The sequence below is a fragment of the Schistocerca americana genome, chromosome 4 (assembly GCF_021461395.2).
Source record: "Schistocerca americana isolate TAMUIC-IGC-003095 chromosome 4, iqSchAmer2.1, whole genome shotgun sequence".
Classification (NCBI taxonomy): domain Eukaryota; kingdom Metazoa; phylum Arthropoda; class Insecta; order Orthoptera; family Acrididae; genus Schistocerca; species Schistocerca americana.
In genome coordinates, this window is record NC_060122.1 from 496,397,748 (window position 1) to 496,417,580 (window position 19,833).

General features: G+C 43.1%; 1 protein-coding gene and 1 non-coding gene across 2 annotated transcripts in view; one reads left to right on the top strand and one right to left on the bottom strand.

Annotated features, from left to right (window-relative positions):
* LOC124612764 (kynurenine 3-monooxygenase-like) overlaps positions 1-19,833 on the top strand; it is a 171,728-nt gene that overhangs the window by 19,177 nt on the left and 132,718 nt on the right. Inside the window, exons 2-3 of the mRNA XM_047141158.1 lie at positions 15,715-15,784; positions 19,197-19,390. Of these exons, the coding sequence (XP_046997114.1) occupies positions 15,715-15,784; positions 19,197-19,390 (264 nt within the window). The remainder of the gene's footprint in view (positions 1-15,714; positions 15,785-19,196; positions 19,391-19,833) is intronic.
* Trnas-gga lies at positions 8,807-8,890 on the bottom strand. The gene is given in 2 exon segments: positions 8,807-8,841; positions 8,851-8,890. It is a non-coding gene; the product is annotated as a tRNA-Ser (tRNA).

A 19,833-nucleotide genomic window follows, 5' to 3' on the forward strand; every position in this document is an offset into this window, starting at 1 on the left:
GCAGCCGGTACCTCACTTTTAGTCAGTATTTTTAAACAGGAGCATTTTCGCCTTTTTCGTACTCCGATAGGAGTATTTTTCCTCTGGTCCTCTTCTTATCGTCACTACAGCGTGGCACGACACTTAAGTGAAAAGAACTGTATGGGTCAGTAACATTTTGATAGTTTACTTACGTGAAATTGAAATAACACAAAACTAATTTTACACCTCAGACCACATTTTAAGTGCATAAAAATTATGCATGTGCTTCACTGTTACATCATAGCGTTTCCAGGACTCTTCTGATGATAACGGAGACCCTTTAAAGCATATTTTTCCATGCTACGTCTCTTTATAAACTACATTTTCGCCTCACACCGGATTTTACGTGCGTTTTTTATGTGTACAAGTAGGGTAACTTTGAATCTCTTTACCTCGGAAACGGATAAAGATATCAAGAAAATTTTCAAGATTGTTTGGTACTGGGGTCTTAGGAATATATCGTAAAAATTTCAGCCATTTACTGTGCGTAGCCATCTTCAAATCCGCGGCTCGGTTTTGGCACGAAAAAACGCTAAAGAAACATTCTTTTGGAGTTTCGTAAGGAACCGCCCCACGAGCTAATAGCTTGGAACCTCTGTAACGGATAAAAATATCAAGAAAATTTTCAAGATTATTCGAGATCAGTGTCTTAGAAAGATATCGTAAAATTTCAGTCATTTGCTCTGCAAAGCCACCGCGGAATCCGCGGCTTGGTTTTGATACGAAAAAATGTTACAAAACTTTTTGGGTTTTCTAAGAAACCATTCATGAACGAATAAACATTTTTTAGAACGGGAAGATGGCACTTTCAGATAAATACCGTTAAAATAATAATACTCTTAAAATTTGAGCAATTTGCTGCGGTTATTTTTTAGATTTCACCTTCTACCCGATTTTACATACGTATTTTACATGTAGAAGTAGGGTATTTTGAACCTCTGTAACTCGGAAATGGGTAAGGATATCAAATAAAATTTTCAAAATTGGTCGAGCGTTCGGTCTTAGGAACATATCGTAAAAGTTTCAACAGTTTACTGTGCATAGCCGTCCTGGAATCCGCGGCTCGGTTTTGGTACGAAAAAGTGGTTAAAAACTCTTTTCTGGGGTTTTCAAAGGAACCTCGTATGACGTTGTGGTATCTCCTTAAGCCCCTTAAGGCCCACCGTACATCACATCAAATACAAAGAGAACCAAACGATTTGTTCCATTCGTCTAAAGAGGAGGATGTGTGTAGTATACTTTTTCCCTGTACTGTAGGATAGTGACATTAAGACGATGTTTCTGTTTGACTGGCCTCTCGCCCAAGGGCTATCCAAAACACTTGATCCTTCATTTCTATAACCAATAAAACTGGAAACATAAGCCCCGGAAAAATTCCGTTTTAAAGCGGAGCGTTTTGTAACACGCTGTCCCGTACGTACCGATATCCACAAAGCGGAAATTGTTACATCAAAATGTCTGCTGCGCTTTTCGGCCGAATGTTTCTGTGACTGTTGGATTTACATTGACATCATAAAGAGAAGCAGAGTTCTCATTTATCTTTACACTGTCTTATTTTATGTGATCGTCCTGCTGTGCAGTGTTCCACTCTTGCGGAAAGTGAGACAAGAAAATCAAGACATCGGAATTCGTTATCGTTTGCTTGTTAGTCACGCTCGCAAACTTGCACTCGTTGCCGATGTCACATTATCCTTTCTTTCATCTCAATATATCTGAAAATACCATTACAGTGCTGTGAAACTACATGCTTTTATATATTCTCCCGTTTTAAGCTGTCTGAAGCAAAATCCATGCAACGCAAATACAGCAATATTTATGGCCGTGGGGGCAACCTACACGACACAATGACTCAGCTCATCGCTTTCTGTCAGTTCTGAGAAGCGCATCTAGGATATCCCAAGTAAAATTGTAATAGAGAGAAAGTATCTTCCGGAGAGCGACGACATTGTTCTAGTTAAATGCTGTTGCGTAAATTCGGAGAACTGTTATTCGAGGGAGACACTGTGACAAACTTCTGCGACCATTGCACATCTCATGTGAGAATTGTGAAAATAAGAGAGATTAGGGCGTGTACTGAGGGCCATAGACAATTACTTTCCATCATTTAATACGCCAATTGCAGAGGACGTAAATTCATTAATACTGGAAAGATGTTCCCTCTGCCATGCACTCTAAAATGGCTTGCGGAATATCCATGTAGGTGTACAAAAGGAGCTACATCACATGCGCTCCGTGTTCTTGTAGGCATGGGATGATAACTGTGGTGATGATAAAGGTTAGAGCTTAAAGTGGTCAAGTATTACGCGTAAGGTTATTTAAAAGCCGAAACGGAATGTTTATATGTAGTGGGTGCAGAGAAGACCTTCGTCACGTGTGTTGTGTGCTGGTCGGTCGACGCCCTCCTCGTTCACCGCAACCGAATCCTCTTAGCGCGCTCCCATCGTCTGGTATTCCCTTTCCTGCACGAGTGTCCTGTTAACTTGGAAGCCTTATAGAGAGAGTGGCGCCCGACCCTGGCTTTACGGCTTCGTTCTTCTCGCTCGGATAGAGACCGTATTTCACGAACAGATCCTCCACCAAGACGATGGGTTCATACACTAAGGACAAGTAATTATGACTACTTGTGGCTTAATGGCCAGGTGCAAGTCTTTCAATTGGATACCACTTTGACGACATACATGTCCTTAATCTAACCTTGTTATTCAACCAGGGAAACATGACCTACAGTTCAACGTGGAATCCGAACCACATTCCGTTCCTAACGACTCACCGTAATGTTGGGATATGAAGCCTAGATTAACATTTCCGTGGTCCGACGGCGATTCGATCCTGCAACCTCTGTTTCCAGGCACGCGCTTTACCACTAACCCACTAGACCCACATCATCTGCCAGTTCATACTCCTGAGTACCGTTTGACGCTGGAACGGCTCCTTTTGGATGTAAACCTGCACTATGTTAGCCGTAATGACCGATATAAACGCTATGAAGACAATAATAAACCTCCACAAAGACTATCGTAACTTAAAAAGTCCTCTAACTTAAAAAGCCAATGAGCCACATTCCCGTTCAACATACTACCAGAAGTGCAAGGCCAAATCACCTCCGAAGAATCCGAATCTCTGTCCGATCAGCTGATAATCGAATACATATCAACCAGTGCTCGCGTCCCACAATTGTAGCTGAAGAAATTGTGTGATTTGTTACCACAGTCATCCAAAAAATCCAGTTTCCGAAGGCTTCACACCTTACACCAAATCTCCCTAACTGCCCAATCTGCATTCCACCCCAACCTGACCGCCACCTAGTCCTATAGCCAAGCACAGTACGTCTTTAACCCTTTATCAACCGTAGTTTAACCTACCAGCTTCCATAATCCTTCTTTCCTAACTCCAAATGGTGCGATAATAGTGCAGTATCATTTACCTGAACATACGTTCTGTTATCACCAACAACGCCCTGCTCACAAACCTTCAGACAGCAGAAAATCCATGCCTTTATTCTAAATTAAACTTTCCTTCAACCCCACAATACCATCTTGTGTTTCTTGCTATAACCTACAGCAAACTGATATCTCCCTACCCGATAGAGAGATGTTTAATAACAACAGTGTACGCCAATAACATCCCTGTTTCCTCTCAACTGCTGTTTAATCATTCTGCCGAACACCTTATCCTGACGATGTATTTTACTGTCCTAACAGTCATAAGTGTCAGCATCTATACCCATCCCAATCATATAATCCCATACAGTTTCCCTTCTTGCATTGAAGAGTCTTTTTCTATCTTATTTCTTGCCTCCGACATGAATATCCATAGGCGTTCCCATACTCCCAGTAGCATCAGTTTATCACCTTCCTTTTAGAAGACCTAGTCTCCGTTCGTCGGCACACCGCTCCCCTTGGTGACTCCACTCCTTGTACCTTCGTACCATCTGCCAATCTCCTCAGACACCTAAATTCAGAAGTCCTCAAAGAGTTGGAAGCGATCGCTATCCAGGCAACTGCCAATCCTAAAACATGATCCCCATGATCACACCCAACCACATAGCAACGCATCAAAAATGATCCAAGACTACTACAACGCCAGCTGGGATGACCTTTGGAACTATATTCACAGTCAGATCAGAAGACACACTGTTACCTTTCAAACCTGTCTCTTAACACTGTTTTCTTCCAGCTCGAAACCTTCACCGAAGCTGCAAGTACGTACATATCCAATTGTCACATCTATCCAAACCGACCCCCCTTCCCCCATGAGCTCTAGAAATATTCAGAGATTCGCATATGCTTTACCACTCCTTCCTCTGTATCCAAAACTAGATACACGAACACACCGCTAGCAGTAAAAGAGACACTCCTTAATGCAAAAAGACCGTGGGCCTGGCGACAGACGTTCACTAAATTCAGTGCATATCTAACCATAAAAACGAGTAAGTAATGGAAAACTTTCCATCGAATATCCTGACCCACACTACCCACTCGTTCGCAATAACTGATCCCTCCCCAATAATCTAAGTACAGAAAATCATTTCGCCTCCAATCTCCACAGCATATTCGCCATTTCTGACAATCCTAACTTTGACACTATGAGGACCCCATAAGTCCACATCCGTTGTTTCTCTCGCTTCCAATATTCAGTGTTTACACTCCATACCGTGAACAAATTTATACACCAATGAAAGCGAACGATAAAAAAACGACTGCTGCGAAGGAAACCAATCTAACGTAATACTCGTAACACCATCCTTTATATCGGTTTTTATTCTTAATAATGGAAAATCTCGAATATTAACTACTCAAATATTAATTATTACCTAAATCTCAACAATCTCCCAGCGAAATCTCTTCTTATTGGCACATTGTCCCTATCTCAATCTTCAGCAAGGTCCTCGTTAACAATCTGCAGTGAGACATTGTGTCGAAAGCTTTCTGGAAGTTTGGGAACTGGAATCTGTCTCTTGCCCTTCTTCCATAGTTTGCAGGATATCATGTGAGAAAATGGCTAGCTGAGTTTCGCACGATTGATGCTATCTAGAACGGCGCTGATTTGCGCACAGAAGTGTTTCCGTCTCAAGGATTTTTTTTTATTTCGAAGTCACAATAGTTCCAGAATTGTGTAGTAAATCGATGTTAAGGATATGGCCTGCAGTTTTGTGGGTCCATTCTTTTACCTTTCTTGTATACAGCAAACACATGCGCTTTTTTCCAGGCGCTTGGACGAGCAGTTTGCGATACATGTAAGCTACGTAAGGGGCCAGTGCCGTTGAGTACTCTTCGTAAAATCGAATTGGAATTCCATCCGGACCTTGCGACTTAATTGTTTTCATCTCTTCCCGTTGTTTCTCTATCCCAGGAATGCCTATAATTAAGTCCCCCACGCGGGATCTTGTGCGACGGCCAAACGACGGTATGTTTATATGATTCTCCTGCGTGAACGATTTCTTAAACACAAAATTTAAAATTGCAACTTCTCTCTTCGTATTTTCTACTGTCACACCATACGGGTCAACGAGTGACTGGATAGAAGCCTTCTATCCGCTTAGCGATTTTACATAGGACGAGAATTTTTCCAGTTTCTCGGCAATATATTTTGCTAAGGTATGACTGTGGTATTTGTGTTCATCGCGCATCGATCTTTTGCAGACACACAAATGTCTACTGACTTTTTCCTGTCGTCATTTGCACGTTCTCTTCTGAACCCGGAGTGCCTCACTCAACATTTTCCGAATTGTGTTGCAAAATAATGGTGTTTTCCGTCCTTAATCTATTTAATTGGCACATACTTCTCGAGAGCGTGATTTGCAATCGGTTTAAACTTTGCCTATAATTTTGCTACGTTCGTTGTACTGTAACTAAATTATGTCAATTCATTGTCTAAGTGAGATACTAAAAACTGCGTATCTGCTATTTCTAACAAAACACTCTCCTAGCCTTCTTGATTGATTTATTAGCTGTAGTAACCGTAGTCGCTGTGATAGCATCATGGTCACTTAACCCCTTTCTCTCTACTGACACCACCGATAGCTTTCTTTTAAGTCATGAGTCTTCTGACTGGTTTGATGCGGCCTGCCAAATATCCTTCTCCTGTGCCAACCTTTTCATCTCAGAGTAGCAATTGCTGCCTACGTCCTCAATTATTTGCTGCATGTATTCTAATCTGTCTTCCTCTGCTACAGTGTTTACCCTCTACACCTTGTTTGACACTTCATACAATGAAGTTTTTTAACTCGGACGGCAGCCACAGCACACTCTTTGACACTTTGACAACTCACGGGACGTTTGTAGCTTTTGTTTTCAGTTTCTATTTTCGTGGCGAACACACGTGAGAGTGTCGGCTTTGGTCACAACAGGGCTCAGTACTTCCCTGAATAACATCTACGAGGGGCATTTTGTCGCTGGACATAGGCCGACAAGACAATATTTTAATCGGAATGTGTACAGTTTACGACTTAACATAGACATGATTTTCGTCTCAGACAATGGTCTTTTTATCATTTGATGATGTTTTTTTTTATCAATTGAGGAGTGCTGAAATATTTACCTAGCCACGCACATTGTTACACTGCCGCATTCTGTAACCTATGACATAGCATTTATACACTCCCGGAAATTGAAATAAGAACACCGTGAATTCATTGTCCCAGGAAGGGGAAACTTTATTGACACATTCCTGGGGTCAGATACATCACATGATCACACTGACAGAACCACAGGCACATAGACACAGGCAACAGAGCATGCACAATGTCGGCACTAGTACAGTGTATATCCACCTTTCGCAGCAATGCAGGCTGCTATTCTCCCATGGAGACGATTGTAGAGATGCTGGATGTAGTCCTGTGGAACGGCTTGCCATGCCATTTCCACCTGGCGCCTCAGTTGGACCAGCGTTCGTGCTGGACGTGCAGACCGCGTGAGACGACGCTTCATCCAGTCCCAAACATGCTCAATGGGGGACAGATCCGGAGATCTTGCTGGCCAGGGTAGTTGACTTACACCTTCTAGAGCACGTTGGGTGGCACGGGATACATGCGGACGTGCATTGTCCTGTTGGAACAGCAAGTTCCCTTGCCGGTCTAGGAATGGTAGAACGATGGGTTCGATGACGGTTTGGATGTACCGTGCACTATTCAGTGTCCCCTCGACGATCACCAGTGGTGTACGGCCAGTGTAGGAGATCGCTCCCCACACCATGATGCCGGGTGTTGGCCCTGTGTGCCTCGGTCGTATGCAGTCCTGATTGTGGCGCTCACCTGCACGGCGCCAAACACGGATATGACCATCATTGGCACCAAGGCAGAAGCGACTCTCATCGCTGAAGACGACACGTCTCCATTCGTCCCTCCATTCACGCCTGTCGCGACACCACTGGAGGCGGGCTGCACGATGTTGGGGCGTGAGCGGAAGACGGCCTAACGGTGTGCGGGACCGTAGCCCAGCTTCATGGAGACGGTTGCGAATGGTCTTCGCCGATACCCCAGGAGCAACAGTGTCCCTAATTTGCTGGGAAGTGGCGGTGCGGTCCCCTACGGCACTGCGTAGGATCCTACGGCCTTGGCGTGCATCTGTGCGTCGCTGCGGTCCGGTCCCAGGTCGACGGGCACGTGCACCTTCCGTCGACCACTGGCGACAACATCGGTGTACTGTGGAGACCTCACGCCCCACGTGTTGAGCAATTCGGCGGTACGTCCACCCGGCCTCCCGCATGCCCACTATACGCCCTCGCTCAAAGTCCGTCAACTGCACATACGGTTCACGTCCACGTTGTCGCGGCATGCTACCAGTGTTAAAGACTGCGATGGAGCTCCGTATGCCACGGCAAACTGGCTGACACTGACGGCGGCGGTGCACAAATGCTGCGCAGCTAGCGCCATTCGACGGCCAACACCGCGGTTCCTGGTGTGTCCGCTGTGCCGTGCGTGTGATCATTGCTTGTACAGCCCTCTCGCAGTGTCCGGAGCAAGTATGGTGGGTCTGACACACCGGTGTCAATGTGTTCTTTTTTCCATTTCCAGGAGTGTATTTGCACCAGAAGATGCAACTCAAAAGTTGCGAGAAGGGTTTGCGGATTTATAAGTGACCTGAACAAATACAGCTACAGTGAACCATTGGACATTTTGTTCAGTTTCATTTTAATAGTTTTAACATCCGTATTTTTAAAAAAAATGTGTTCGCTGTATGAATTATCAAGCCATCGTATATAACAATTTTAGCTATGGTCGCACCAGTACTAAAATTATTTTTAATATGGAACGTATTCCTTGATGTCTTAACAGAAGTCCTACCATCCTGTCCCTTCTTCTTGTCACGTTTTCCATACATTCCTTACCTCACCGATTCTGCCGAGAACCTCCTTATTACTTACCTTATCAGTCCATCTAATTTTCAACATTCTTCTGCAGCACCACTTCTTAAATGCTTCGATTTTCTTCTGTTACGGTTCTCCCACAGTTCATGTTTCATTATCATGCAAGGCTGTGCACAAAACGCAAATTCTTAGCAATATCTTTGTCAAATTAAGGCTTATGTTTGATAGGAGAAGACTTCTCTTGGCTGAGAATGCCCTTTTTGCCAGTGCTAGTCTACTATGTACGTCCTCGTTGCTCCGTCCGTCATTGGTTATTTTGCTGTCTCAAAAAAAAAAAAAATAAATAAATAAATAAAAATAAAAAATAAAATCGCTCAAATGGCTCTGAGCACTATGGGACTTAACATCTGTGGTCATCAGTACCCTAGAACTTAGAACTACTTACGCCTAACTAACTTAAGGATATCACACACTTCCATGCCCGAGGCAGGATTCGAACCTGCGACCGTAGCGGTCGCATGGTTCCAGGCTGTAGCGCCTATAACCGCTCGGCCACCCAGGCCGGCTTTCACTGTCTAGGCAGGAGTATTCCCTAACTTCATCTACTTCATGATCACCAATTTTGATGTTAAGTTTCTCGCTGTTCTTGTTTCTGCTACTTTCCATTACTTTCGTTTGTCTTCGATGTGTTCTCAATCCATATTCTGTATCCATTAGACTATCCATTCTATTCAGCAGATCCTGTAATTGGTCTTTCTCTCACTGAGGACAGCAATGTCGTTAACGAATCTCATCGTTGGCATCCTTTCAGCCGGCCCTGTAGCCGAGCGGTTCTAGGTGCTTCAGTCTGGAACCGCGCGACCGCTACGGTCGTAGGTTCGAATCCTGCCTCGGGCATGGAGGCGTGTGATGTCCTTAGGTTAGTTAGGTTTAAGTAGTTCTAAGTTCTAGGGGACTGCTGACCTCAGATGTTAAGTCCCATTGCGCTCAGAGCCATTTGAACCATTTTTGAGCATCCTTTCACCTTCAGTCCCTGTCTTACACCCTTTTAGTCCGAGCACTTCGTTCTTGGTCTTCCACTCTTTCTGTTCGCTCTTGGTTCTTGTACATGTTGTACCGCCTTTCCCTATTTTTCTCACAATATCGCACATCTTGCACCATTTGACATTATCGAGCGCTTTTTCCAGATCGACAAATCTTCTGAACCAGTTTAGAGTTTTCTTTAGCTTTGCTTTCTTTATCAATCGTAACGTCAGAACTGCCTTTCTGGTGCCTTTACGTTTCCTAAAGCCAAACTAATAGTCGTCTAACATATCCTCAATTTTCTTTTCCATTCTTCTGTGTATTATTATTGACAGCTACTTGTATTCATCAGCTGTTAAGCAGATTATTCGATAATTCTCGCACTTGTCAGCTCTGGCAGCCTTCGGAACTATGTGGATGATGTCTTTCCGAAAGTTATATGGTATAACGTCATACTCGTATGCTCAACACACCAATGTGAATAGTTGTTTTGTTGCCACTTCCCTAAATGATTTTAGAAATTCTGATAGAATGTTATCTATCCCTTCCGCCTTATTCGATGCTAAGCCTTCTAAGGTTTTTTAAATTCTGATTGTAAATCTGGATCGCCTGTCTCTTCTGTATCGACTCCTGTTTGTAGCTATAAGGTCCAAAACATTTCCATTGCGTGTGGGCAGTCGAACTAGCTGCTCAAGAAAGTTTTCGGAAAACGTGTTCAAAAGTACCTGGCAAGACTCTCTATCCCTACCCCCTGCATAGTATAGTTGGTAGGTTAAATTCACCTCAAACTAATTTTGAATGATTGGAGTATTTCCGCGCTACTGACCTCAGACATTTTCTGAATGGCTGAAACTGTCACAAAGCAGCCGGGTGGCCGATAGACCATCCAACAATTAATTTGATTTCACTTAGACCTGTTATACGCGTCGACATAACTTCACAGTCACATTCAAATTCGACATCAATAGAGACAAAATTTTTGTCAACTGCAGTGAACGCTCCTCCTCCTATGACGCCTAATCTGTCTTTCCTATGTACGTACCATGACTCGCTACATATCTCAGAGCTTTCTACTTCGCATTTCTGACAGCTCTCGGTCCGAGAATAATTTTAACGTGAGAAATTTCCCGTAGTTTATTAAATTCTGGAGTTTTGTTACGAATACTTCGACGATTTACTGATTACATTTTGACAGTCGAAGTTTCTTTACTCTAAACGCTGCCTGATTTCCTTGTCTGTGTGTCCACATGCGAGTGTTTGTCAGAGTACCTCAAACTACTGTCTAGTCTAAAAGTCCACTGTGCACTCCACACATACAATGATGCCTGAATAGATGCTTCCTTTGTGTAGTGCACCGCTGAAATATGAGGGGAAGTCTTGCAGCTCTCCAGGTGCTAACGCAGGCCCAGAAATAAGAGACAGATCACACAGACGACGAAGCCTTTGGTTGAGAACTTCCTCTCGACTCCAAACCAAAGTCTCAATCATCTCTGGGAACAATGCTGCAGACTGCGAGCTCTGCTAGCATCCTGAGTGTGAGGCCAGTAGCTTTCACCACTTCCAGTAGCTGCCTGTATGAAATGAGGACGGTCTCAGACCCCAAGTAACATGTGTCACTGGTGCCTACATGAACCAAAACTTGCAGATGACTGCACCCTGAACGCTCGATAACTGCAGCCAAGGCCTCCTCCACATCTCGGATAAGGCTCCCTGGCAGACTAGCTGAATACACGATGGCTTTCTTTCTGGATCTGAACGCCATTTCCCTAAGAGGCTCCATAATGCGCGAAATATTGGACTTCCCAATAACTAGTTAACCCCTCTCCCCCGTGTGCTTGCTCAGACCCAGGTGGGCCGCGCGGGATTAGCCGAGCGGTCTCAGGCGCTGCAGTCATGGACTGTGCGTCTGGTCCCGGCGGAGGTTCGAGTCCTCACTCCGGCATGGGTGTGGGTGTTTGTCCTTAGGATAATTTAGGTTAAGTAGTGTGTAAGCTTAGGGACTGATGACATTCGTAGTCAAGTCCCATAAGATTTCACACACATTTGAACATTTTAGATCCAGGTGAAGGAGCGGCCGCCTGTCCACTTCCAGGGTGAATGGACGAGGCCAGTCTCCGCATTCGACCACCACCTAGAGACAATCAAGCACGTTACCATCCACCACTCACCCCATGGACAGGGCAGATCCACTGCGTCGGGTACAATGGAAGGTGCGTTGGCAACAGAGCCCTTGGGCGTAACAAGTGACACCTGAGGTATGCTAAGCGAGACGCCAGACATGCTGTCACCTCTACACCGAGGCATCATCTTGAAACGGCTGATGGTAGCCAAAAGCCGACTCAGCTGTTCGTGAATTGGGGGCCAGCTCCGCCTGGGTCAGCACACAGCGTGCACACATCTTATCCTACCAGCACTGCGAAGGAAACACCTTCCAGTGTAACCAATCCCTCCATCAGTCCCTCAAAATCCAGGCAATAGTTGTAGCATATTTACTATTAAAAACAGTCTTGATCACAATTTATGTAGTACGGTGACCGGTTTCGACCACTATTGTGGTCATCTTTAGACCAATGAGTAAGAAACTCCGTCTGCTAGAGTAGTGATTCTCTAGCAGAAGAATATTTACTATTAAAAACAGTCTTGATCACAATTTATGTAGTACGGTGACCGGTTTCGACCACTATTGTGGTCATCTTTAGACCAATGAGTAAGAAACTCCGTCTGCTAGAGTAGTGATTCTCTAGCAGAAGGAGGTTCTTACTCGTTGGTCTGAAGATAACCACAACAGTGGCCGAAACCGGTCACCGTGCTAAATAATATTGTGATAAAGACTGTTTTTAATAGTAAATATTTATAACATATTGATCACTGTCACTCCCATAATGTATGTAAAAGTAAATAGTTGTAGAAATCTGAGAATTCTGTAACACAGATCTTAACAGACAGCCCACGACCATCCAATTCACACAATTAAATGCCTAAGACTAATAATACAGGGTGTTTCAAAAATGGCCGGTATATTTGAAACGGCAATAAAAACTAAACGAGCAGCGATAGAAATACACCATTTGTTGCAATATGCTTGGGACAACAGTACATTTTCAGGCGGACAAACTTTCGAAATTACAGTAGTTACAATTTTCAACAACAGAAGGCGCTGCGGTCTGGGAAACTCTATAGTACGATATTTTCCACATATCCACCATGCGTAGCAATAATATGGCGTAGTCTCTGAATGAAATTTCCCGAAACCTTTGACAACGTGTCTGGCGGAATGGCTTCACATGCAGATGAGATGTACTGCTTCAGCTGTTCAATTGTTTCTGGATTCTGGCGGTACACCTGGTCTTTCAAGTGTCCCCACAGAAAGAAGTCACAGGGGTTCATGTCTGGCGAATAGGGAGGCCAATCCACGCCGCCTCCTGTATGTTTCGGATAGGCCAAACCAATCACACGATCATCGAAATATTCATTCAGGAAATTAAAGACGTCGGCCGTGCGATGTGGCCGGGCACCATCTTGCATAAACCACGAGGTGTTCGCAGTGTCGTCTAAGGCAGTTTGTACCGCCACAAATTCACGAAGAATGTCCAGATAGCGTGATGCAGTAATCGTTTCGGATCTGAAAAATGGGCCAGACCAGTACTTTTTGAGGATGCAGGGACGATGGGACTGCAACATGGGGCTTTTCGGTTCCCCATATGCGCCAGTTCTGTTTATTGACGAAGCCGTCCAGGTAAAAATAAGCTTCGTCAGTAAACCAAATGCTGCCCACATGCATATCGCCGTCATCAATCCTGTGCACTATATCGTTAGCGAATGTCTCTCGTGCAGCAATGGTAGCGGCGCTGAGGGGTTGCCGCTATTGAATTTTGTATGGATAGAGGTGTAAACTCTGGCGCATGAGACGATACGTGGACGTTGGCGTCATTTGGACCGCAGCTGCAACACGGCGAACGGAAACCCGAGGCTGCTGTTGGATCACCTGCTGCACCAGCTGCTCGTTGCCCTCTGTGGTTGCCGTACGCGGCCGCCCTACCTTTCCAGCTCGTTCATCCGTCACGTTCCCATTCCGTTGAAATTTTTCAAACAGATCCTTTATTGTATCGCTTTTCGGTCCTTTGGTTACATTAAACCTCCGTTGAAAACTTCGTCTTCTTGCAACAACACTGTGTTCTAGGCGGTGGAATTCCAACACCAGAAAAATTCTCTGTTCTAAGGAATAAACCATGTTGTCTACAGCACACTTGCACGTTGTGAACAGCACACGCTTACAGCAGAAAGACGACGTACAGAATGGCGCACCCTCAGACTGCGTTGTCTTCTATATCTTTCACATCACTTGCAGCGCCATCTGTTGTTGAAAATTGTAACTACTGTAATTTCGAAAGTTTGTCTGCCTGAAAATGTACTGTTGTCCCAAGCATATTGCAACAAACGGTGTACTTCTATCGCTGCTCGTTTAGTTTTTATTGCCGTTTCAAATATACCGGTCATTGTTGAAACACCCTGTATGTCTAAAGCTAACCACGAAGTCCCACTTGCTAACCAGTTGAAAGAGACTCTACGTAAAATAAAACTACTAAATAGCCGATTATATTCCTCGACAATCATATAAATCCCTTAACCATCTCATCTTTATCTACATCAACGTAGTATGGACATTTGCTTCTCCCAAGTTTTACAACTTCCTCCCAGTCCTTCAGTGGGATGTAGTCCACCTTTGTTTCTGTACCTGAGTATCTTCCCTGCACATATTCTGTGCCAATTCATAAAGTTCCCAAGCCTTCTCACACTTAAAACACCTTCACCTCTGCTGCATCTCCCATAAATGTAAATCTCAATGCTCCATAATCTCCCTCATCCTTGAGAATCCAGGTCTGCTGCTGCACTCCATCAGCACATCCCATTTTCCCTCAATAACCAAACACCTCATGTCGTTTCCTAATCTAAATGCAGCCGTGTTCGCATCCATATAGTGAACTCATCCTGAATCCTAGCCTTCGTTCCAACCAGTCTACCCTGTCCATCCCATCCCATCCCAAAATAAGGCTCCAACGCATCCTTCCCTTGCTGGCATACCACTTGTCTTCTAAAACCCACATCCCATCTCTCAGTTCTTTCCCACAGAGACATCGCACAGCCTTTTCCATATTACGTTCTGTCCAGTACTTCTTACATCCCAATCCCTACCCACAGCTACCAGAAACCCCTTGAATGTTATGATCATAATAAAGAGAATGTATCTCACATCACGATCTGGTAATAAACATCATCACATATCATTTCAGAAACTATTATCCTTACAAATATTATTTAAATAATTCATTAGTTGACCCCATTTGCCAAATCTCTGGGAGTCCTGGTCTCCATGTTCCCATCAGGATCGACGAAAAACTATAAATTTAAATCCAGAACCTTAATTCATTGAACAAGACACACTTTTGGGGTGCGACAGATACTCCAAATAATGCTCACTCGTAACTGTTGCTCATAATCGTTCGTTTACCGCGTTGGGTTGTACCTCACCGTGAGTTTTTCATGTTATAGAGATTTGCACTGCGAACCAGGTGGTTAAGACAAACTCCATTCCTGTGTGCACAATGTTTCCTTGTAATGCATAGTGGCGATCGCCAATATATGATCACAGGTTACAGCAAACGCTGACTCGAGAACCTCATCATCACAAAAACGGATCTCACTCCATGCTGTCTGAGCTCCTGAATGTGTTCAGCACTCAGCACCGCTCGAGAGGTGGCGATCCTTACCGTCAATTAAATGAGTGTTTCGTCTTACAACTGTCTCGTTACTTCCCTGATGGTCGTTCTTATACAAAGTGATGGTCGAGCTGCAGATGCTCCTGTCACGTGTGATAGCCTGTAAAATTTACTAATTAGCTTTCTGATGGCTAATATAGCATATTTTTTAGATATTTTACCGCAAAAAACACGGCTATTGGCTATGACGAGAAATGCAGTAACAATCAGCAAACTAATTATTAACTTTTGTGGCAATGAAACTACACAGAAAACTAACGTTGAAGCCTGATTATTCTAGTTTTAGAACCACACAGTCAGTCTTCTGAGAATATTTCTGTAAACATTTGCAAAGAGCACCTTACGACTATCCATTCCACTGGACAGCATAATTCTGTCCGTAACCTATCTGGAGGTTAGAAACGTTGTACGACTAACACTAAAACGGTTCTGTTGTTGGTTAGAAGTATTTGCAGAAACTTTCACTGCATTTGTAATTATTACTTTTAGTGCAGGTATTACAATACAACTTTTTAAGTATAAAACAGTGTACAAAACTGTGCAAAAGGAAAGAGATACCAATGACTGAATTGATTTCCCGTTGCAGGTAGGGGCGCTGGCGGCTTGTTTCCTTGCTCGACGGGGCTACCAGGTGGATGTCTATGAAGCTAGAGAAGGTGAGTGAGCTCAAAAAATACTGTTCCATTAACATAATACTATGAAGATGGCACAGCGACGGTGAAATATCTTGGAAGCTCTGACAAATAATTTGTATACTGACAGTGTTGCAGTCTGGAACATATAAGCTCAATTCTTGAAATGAAACGGATCGAACAAATTGGCATTAGCAGTGTATTTGACGCTTATTAGAAAGGTATCCGTTCATATCTTGAACGGGGCATACAGAAGTTTCCGCGGTTTCCCCAAACAGGGGAAGGTTGCTATTGTTTTCAATTAGGCCACTAATTATGCTCGCCATCATATTATCGAACTGGTAACTGGCTGAGAGAGATAACTGCGAATGTGTTTACAAACTGCCACTAACTTCAGTATCAAATATTGTCCTAGTTATTATAAATGTATCTGAATTGTTAACTTTTCGATTAAGTCCCCACATGATTTAATTTTACCCATGACCCTTTGGTATGGGTGAAAGGAGTTTTTCAAAAATGAAGTTGTTAAAGATATACCTTTGATCAACCCTTTCTCGAAAATGATTGTATTGACTTCAATGATAACCACTGAAAGCGATAACTCGAAGTCAGTCGATTCAGATTCTATTTCGGAAGATTTTGCTAAGCTGAAAGCTGGAAAAATTTTAATAAAATGTTTCTTTCTCAAAGGAAAATCATCATTAATTATATTGATAAACTGTAGGAATTATAGGTGACCTTTAAATAAAACATCTCCCTTTCGTATCGCACAGAAATTGCGTTTCTATTTTCAGAAGCAAAAAAAAAAAAAAGGGTTTGACTATGTTTATCAATTTTCAGCAACTTTTGTGGCCCACGTTCTAAAATTTAATGCGTACTGTGAATTTTTTCTTCGCATTTAACATGTAGCTTGCGTAGTTAAAGAGTGACCTATGTCAAACTCATCAATATAAAATTAGATGTTTTTTTGTATTAAGATCCATTATCAATCTAAAAAATAACAAATATTTTATTTTTTGTTCTTTCCACTCACTTTAACAGATACTGCGTTTTTATTAAAGCTGGAACAATGCAGTAGGACTAGTTACTTCTGCTTTCACTAAATATTTTAAAGATCTCAAGAATTACCTGAAATGCAAATGAATTGTTTCTTTTCATATTCATCTTGAGGTCAGAGCTACTGGGTCCGTGTTCGCTTACAAATAAATCTGATTTAGGATGGGATCCGACTTGGTCAAATCAGTTTTTTCTTCTTTCACTCAGAAATGTTTCTCTGAAATTACTTCATCATCAGGGGATTTTTATTTTCTTTCTTGTTACCACATGCTACTGTTCTTTCTGCGTCGCATGGCAGTTTTTATTCTTTTACAGTTTGTCATTTTTTTCTGGTTTCCTCCATTATCATTCACTGTGAAAAACTGCACTTTTTAAACTTTCACTGTCACTGTCTGAAAGACTCTGAGATGATAATTTAGAAACCAGAAAAACTGGCAAAATGTGAAAGGAAAACAACTGTAATGTGAAACATAAGAAAACGCAAAAGACACAGCTTGTGGTAACAAGAAAGAAAATAAAAATTCACTGACGATGCTGTTAAGTTTAGAGAAACCTGTCTGGGTAAAAGAAGAAAAAATTATGTTTTGCCCAGCCAAAAAATAAAAGTTTATTTTAATATTTAAAACTGGATAAGATTGCAAAATTTATTTATGAGGCTGAGGAATATTCATGTACTACTTATTTCAAAATAAAAAATAACCCGTTTGTGAGACCAGTAGATTGCGATTAATTTTGAAAGGTCTTACCAAGTGCTCAAGGGAAGGCAACTAACGAGTGAGAGACCATGGAGGGGGACAGGGGCGAAGAAGCGGGCCGCCAAATGTCTGTGGGAGGGGAGGGGAGGGGAGGAGGGGAGAAGGAAGCGCCAAGTAGTATAATGCCTCTGTAAAAAATGTTTCCGAAGCGGACCTGTTACATGTGAAAGTCCTACAGAAGAAGTATGTTTTAGCTGCCTTTAAAGGTCCTCTTCCTGAATCCTCGTTTACGTTTCGTTACCTTCTGAGCGAACTAGAACAAGAATGATCAAAACTCTGTGTTCTCTAACGTTAATACGCTAAATTTAGCAACCATGGAAACGAACGTCAAAAAAGTAAACACGCGTTACAGAGTAGAGGTTCACAATATCGTGTTTACATGTTACCGAGAATACAGAGTCAAAACACCAAATCTCGGCGTAACAGGAAAAGTGGTCGTGATTGACAAACTTATGAGAGTAAATAAAAATCGAAATCAAAATCTTCAAAATATTTTTCAGAAGAATCTCAAGGAGTAGCTATCCTTCGAAAACAAAAATTTGGTATTTCTTAACCACTGTCACATAGCGAACTTGTTAGTAGCAGTATTTTCGGAAGCTTTCGAATACATGTGTTTGCAGTAACAGGAGTAACAGTCAGTTACAAACGATTACAGTAGAAAATGAAAGTAAAGATCTTTCAAGATGTGATAACAATTGCCCGACTCCATGTCAGTTTCTTCCACAATGACTATTAACAATTCCATTCTCCCCAAAATTCTTTGCATTCGATTGGGTGTGGACTTTATGATTACCAGCATACTTTACCGATTACGGGAAGCGGAAGAAGAGAGAGAGATACAATTTCGTAAAACACTGAAGGAAACAGCATTAAATCGACCGCAGCACAGAGTCCTACTGTGTTTGAAAAAATTTACGATGTGAGTGCTCATACAGTATTGCTATAATATGGATATATAAACATTTATGCTGATTATTTTTGTCCCCAAAAAATTTTACTTGACTGCACCCAGTGTAATACTTTATTCCTTTATGGGAGGCGGTAATGGTTTACCAAGCAGGTCGCAAATGAGCATTTCGATCCCTGTTCACATGTGAGAATAAGAGATATAAACGTTACCATAATGTGTTTTAGTCACTCTGAAAACAAGACGGCAATATTCAGATGAAACAATTCAGAACTAAATATCGAACTAAAGAAATATATCACAATTAAGTGACTGTAATTATTGTCGCGAGAATGAACTACAGCAACAAGACTCGTCGTGGAGATAGTACCACCAGACGTCACTAGATATCAGGATGAGCGAAAGCTCGAAAATTGCACAGCATCGTGGTTGGAATCTTTTGTTTATTTATTGGTTGCCGTTGTTACGCATGATCTGCGCCGTAGAAGATGTTTCAGTCTGTGTTTCACAGTTATTTTTATTATTAAATTCCACATTATATTAATAACGCTAGGATACGTCGTTGCGATAGTACCAACGAAAGTCACTAGATCGCACGCCGATCAAAAGATGGAACAGAGCCCGAGATTTCCCGAACTGTGACGTAAACTGTTAGGACAGTCCGAGTCGCGTTCAGACACAGTCGTACGGTACAGTGGCGCGGTGCTTGGTGTTGCAGACATCCGCACGGCGCAGCTGGTGCAGGGCCGCTCCATCAACCTGGCGCTGTCGTCGCGGGGCCGCGCCGCGCTGCGCGCCGTGGGCCTCGAGGAGGCGCTGCTGTCCAACCACGGGCTGCCCATGCGCGGCCGCATGCTGCACACCACCACCGGCGACACCCGGCACGTGCTCTACGACCCCCAGCACCACCAGGTACGCTACTCTGCCTTACACTCACAGCTGAACTTTGCCTACCAGTCACACGCCGGAGTAGTCTTCAGGCGTTCATGTTAACTGCCTTCGAGTACTGCAGTGTTTAGATCTGTTCAGACCAGTGAATCCCAACTTGTGGATAGAGCTAATTACCCCCCGACGGATAAAATGAAATTTTGTTGTGTTTGGGTCAGGAAACTAAATTATTTTTAAAGGATCGTTAGCATTACCACTGTTTGTGAGTCACTAATACTGATTACATTAGCTACCGATAACTACATTTTAATACTGTCATTGTCCGCTCCTGGTAGCTGAGTGGTCAGCGTGACAGTACGTCATACCTAACGGCCCGGGTTCGGTTCCCGGTTGGGTCGGAGCTTTTCTCCGCATCGTCACTTCATCCCCATCGACACGCAAGTCGCCGAAGTGGTGTCAACTCGAAA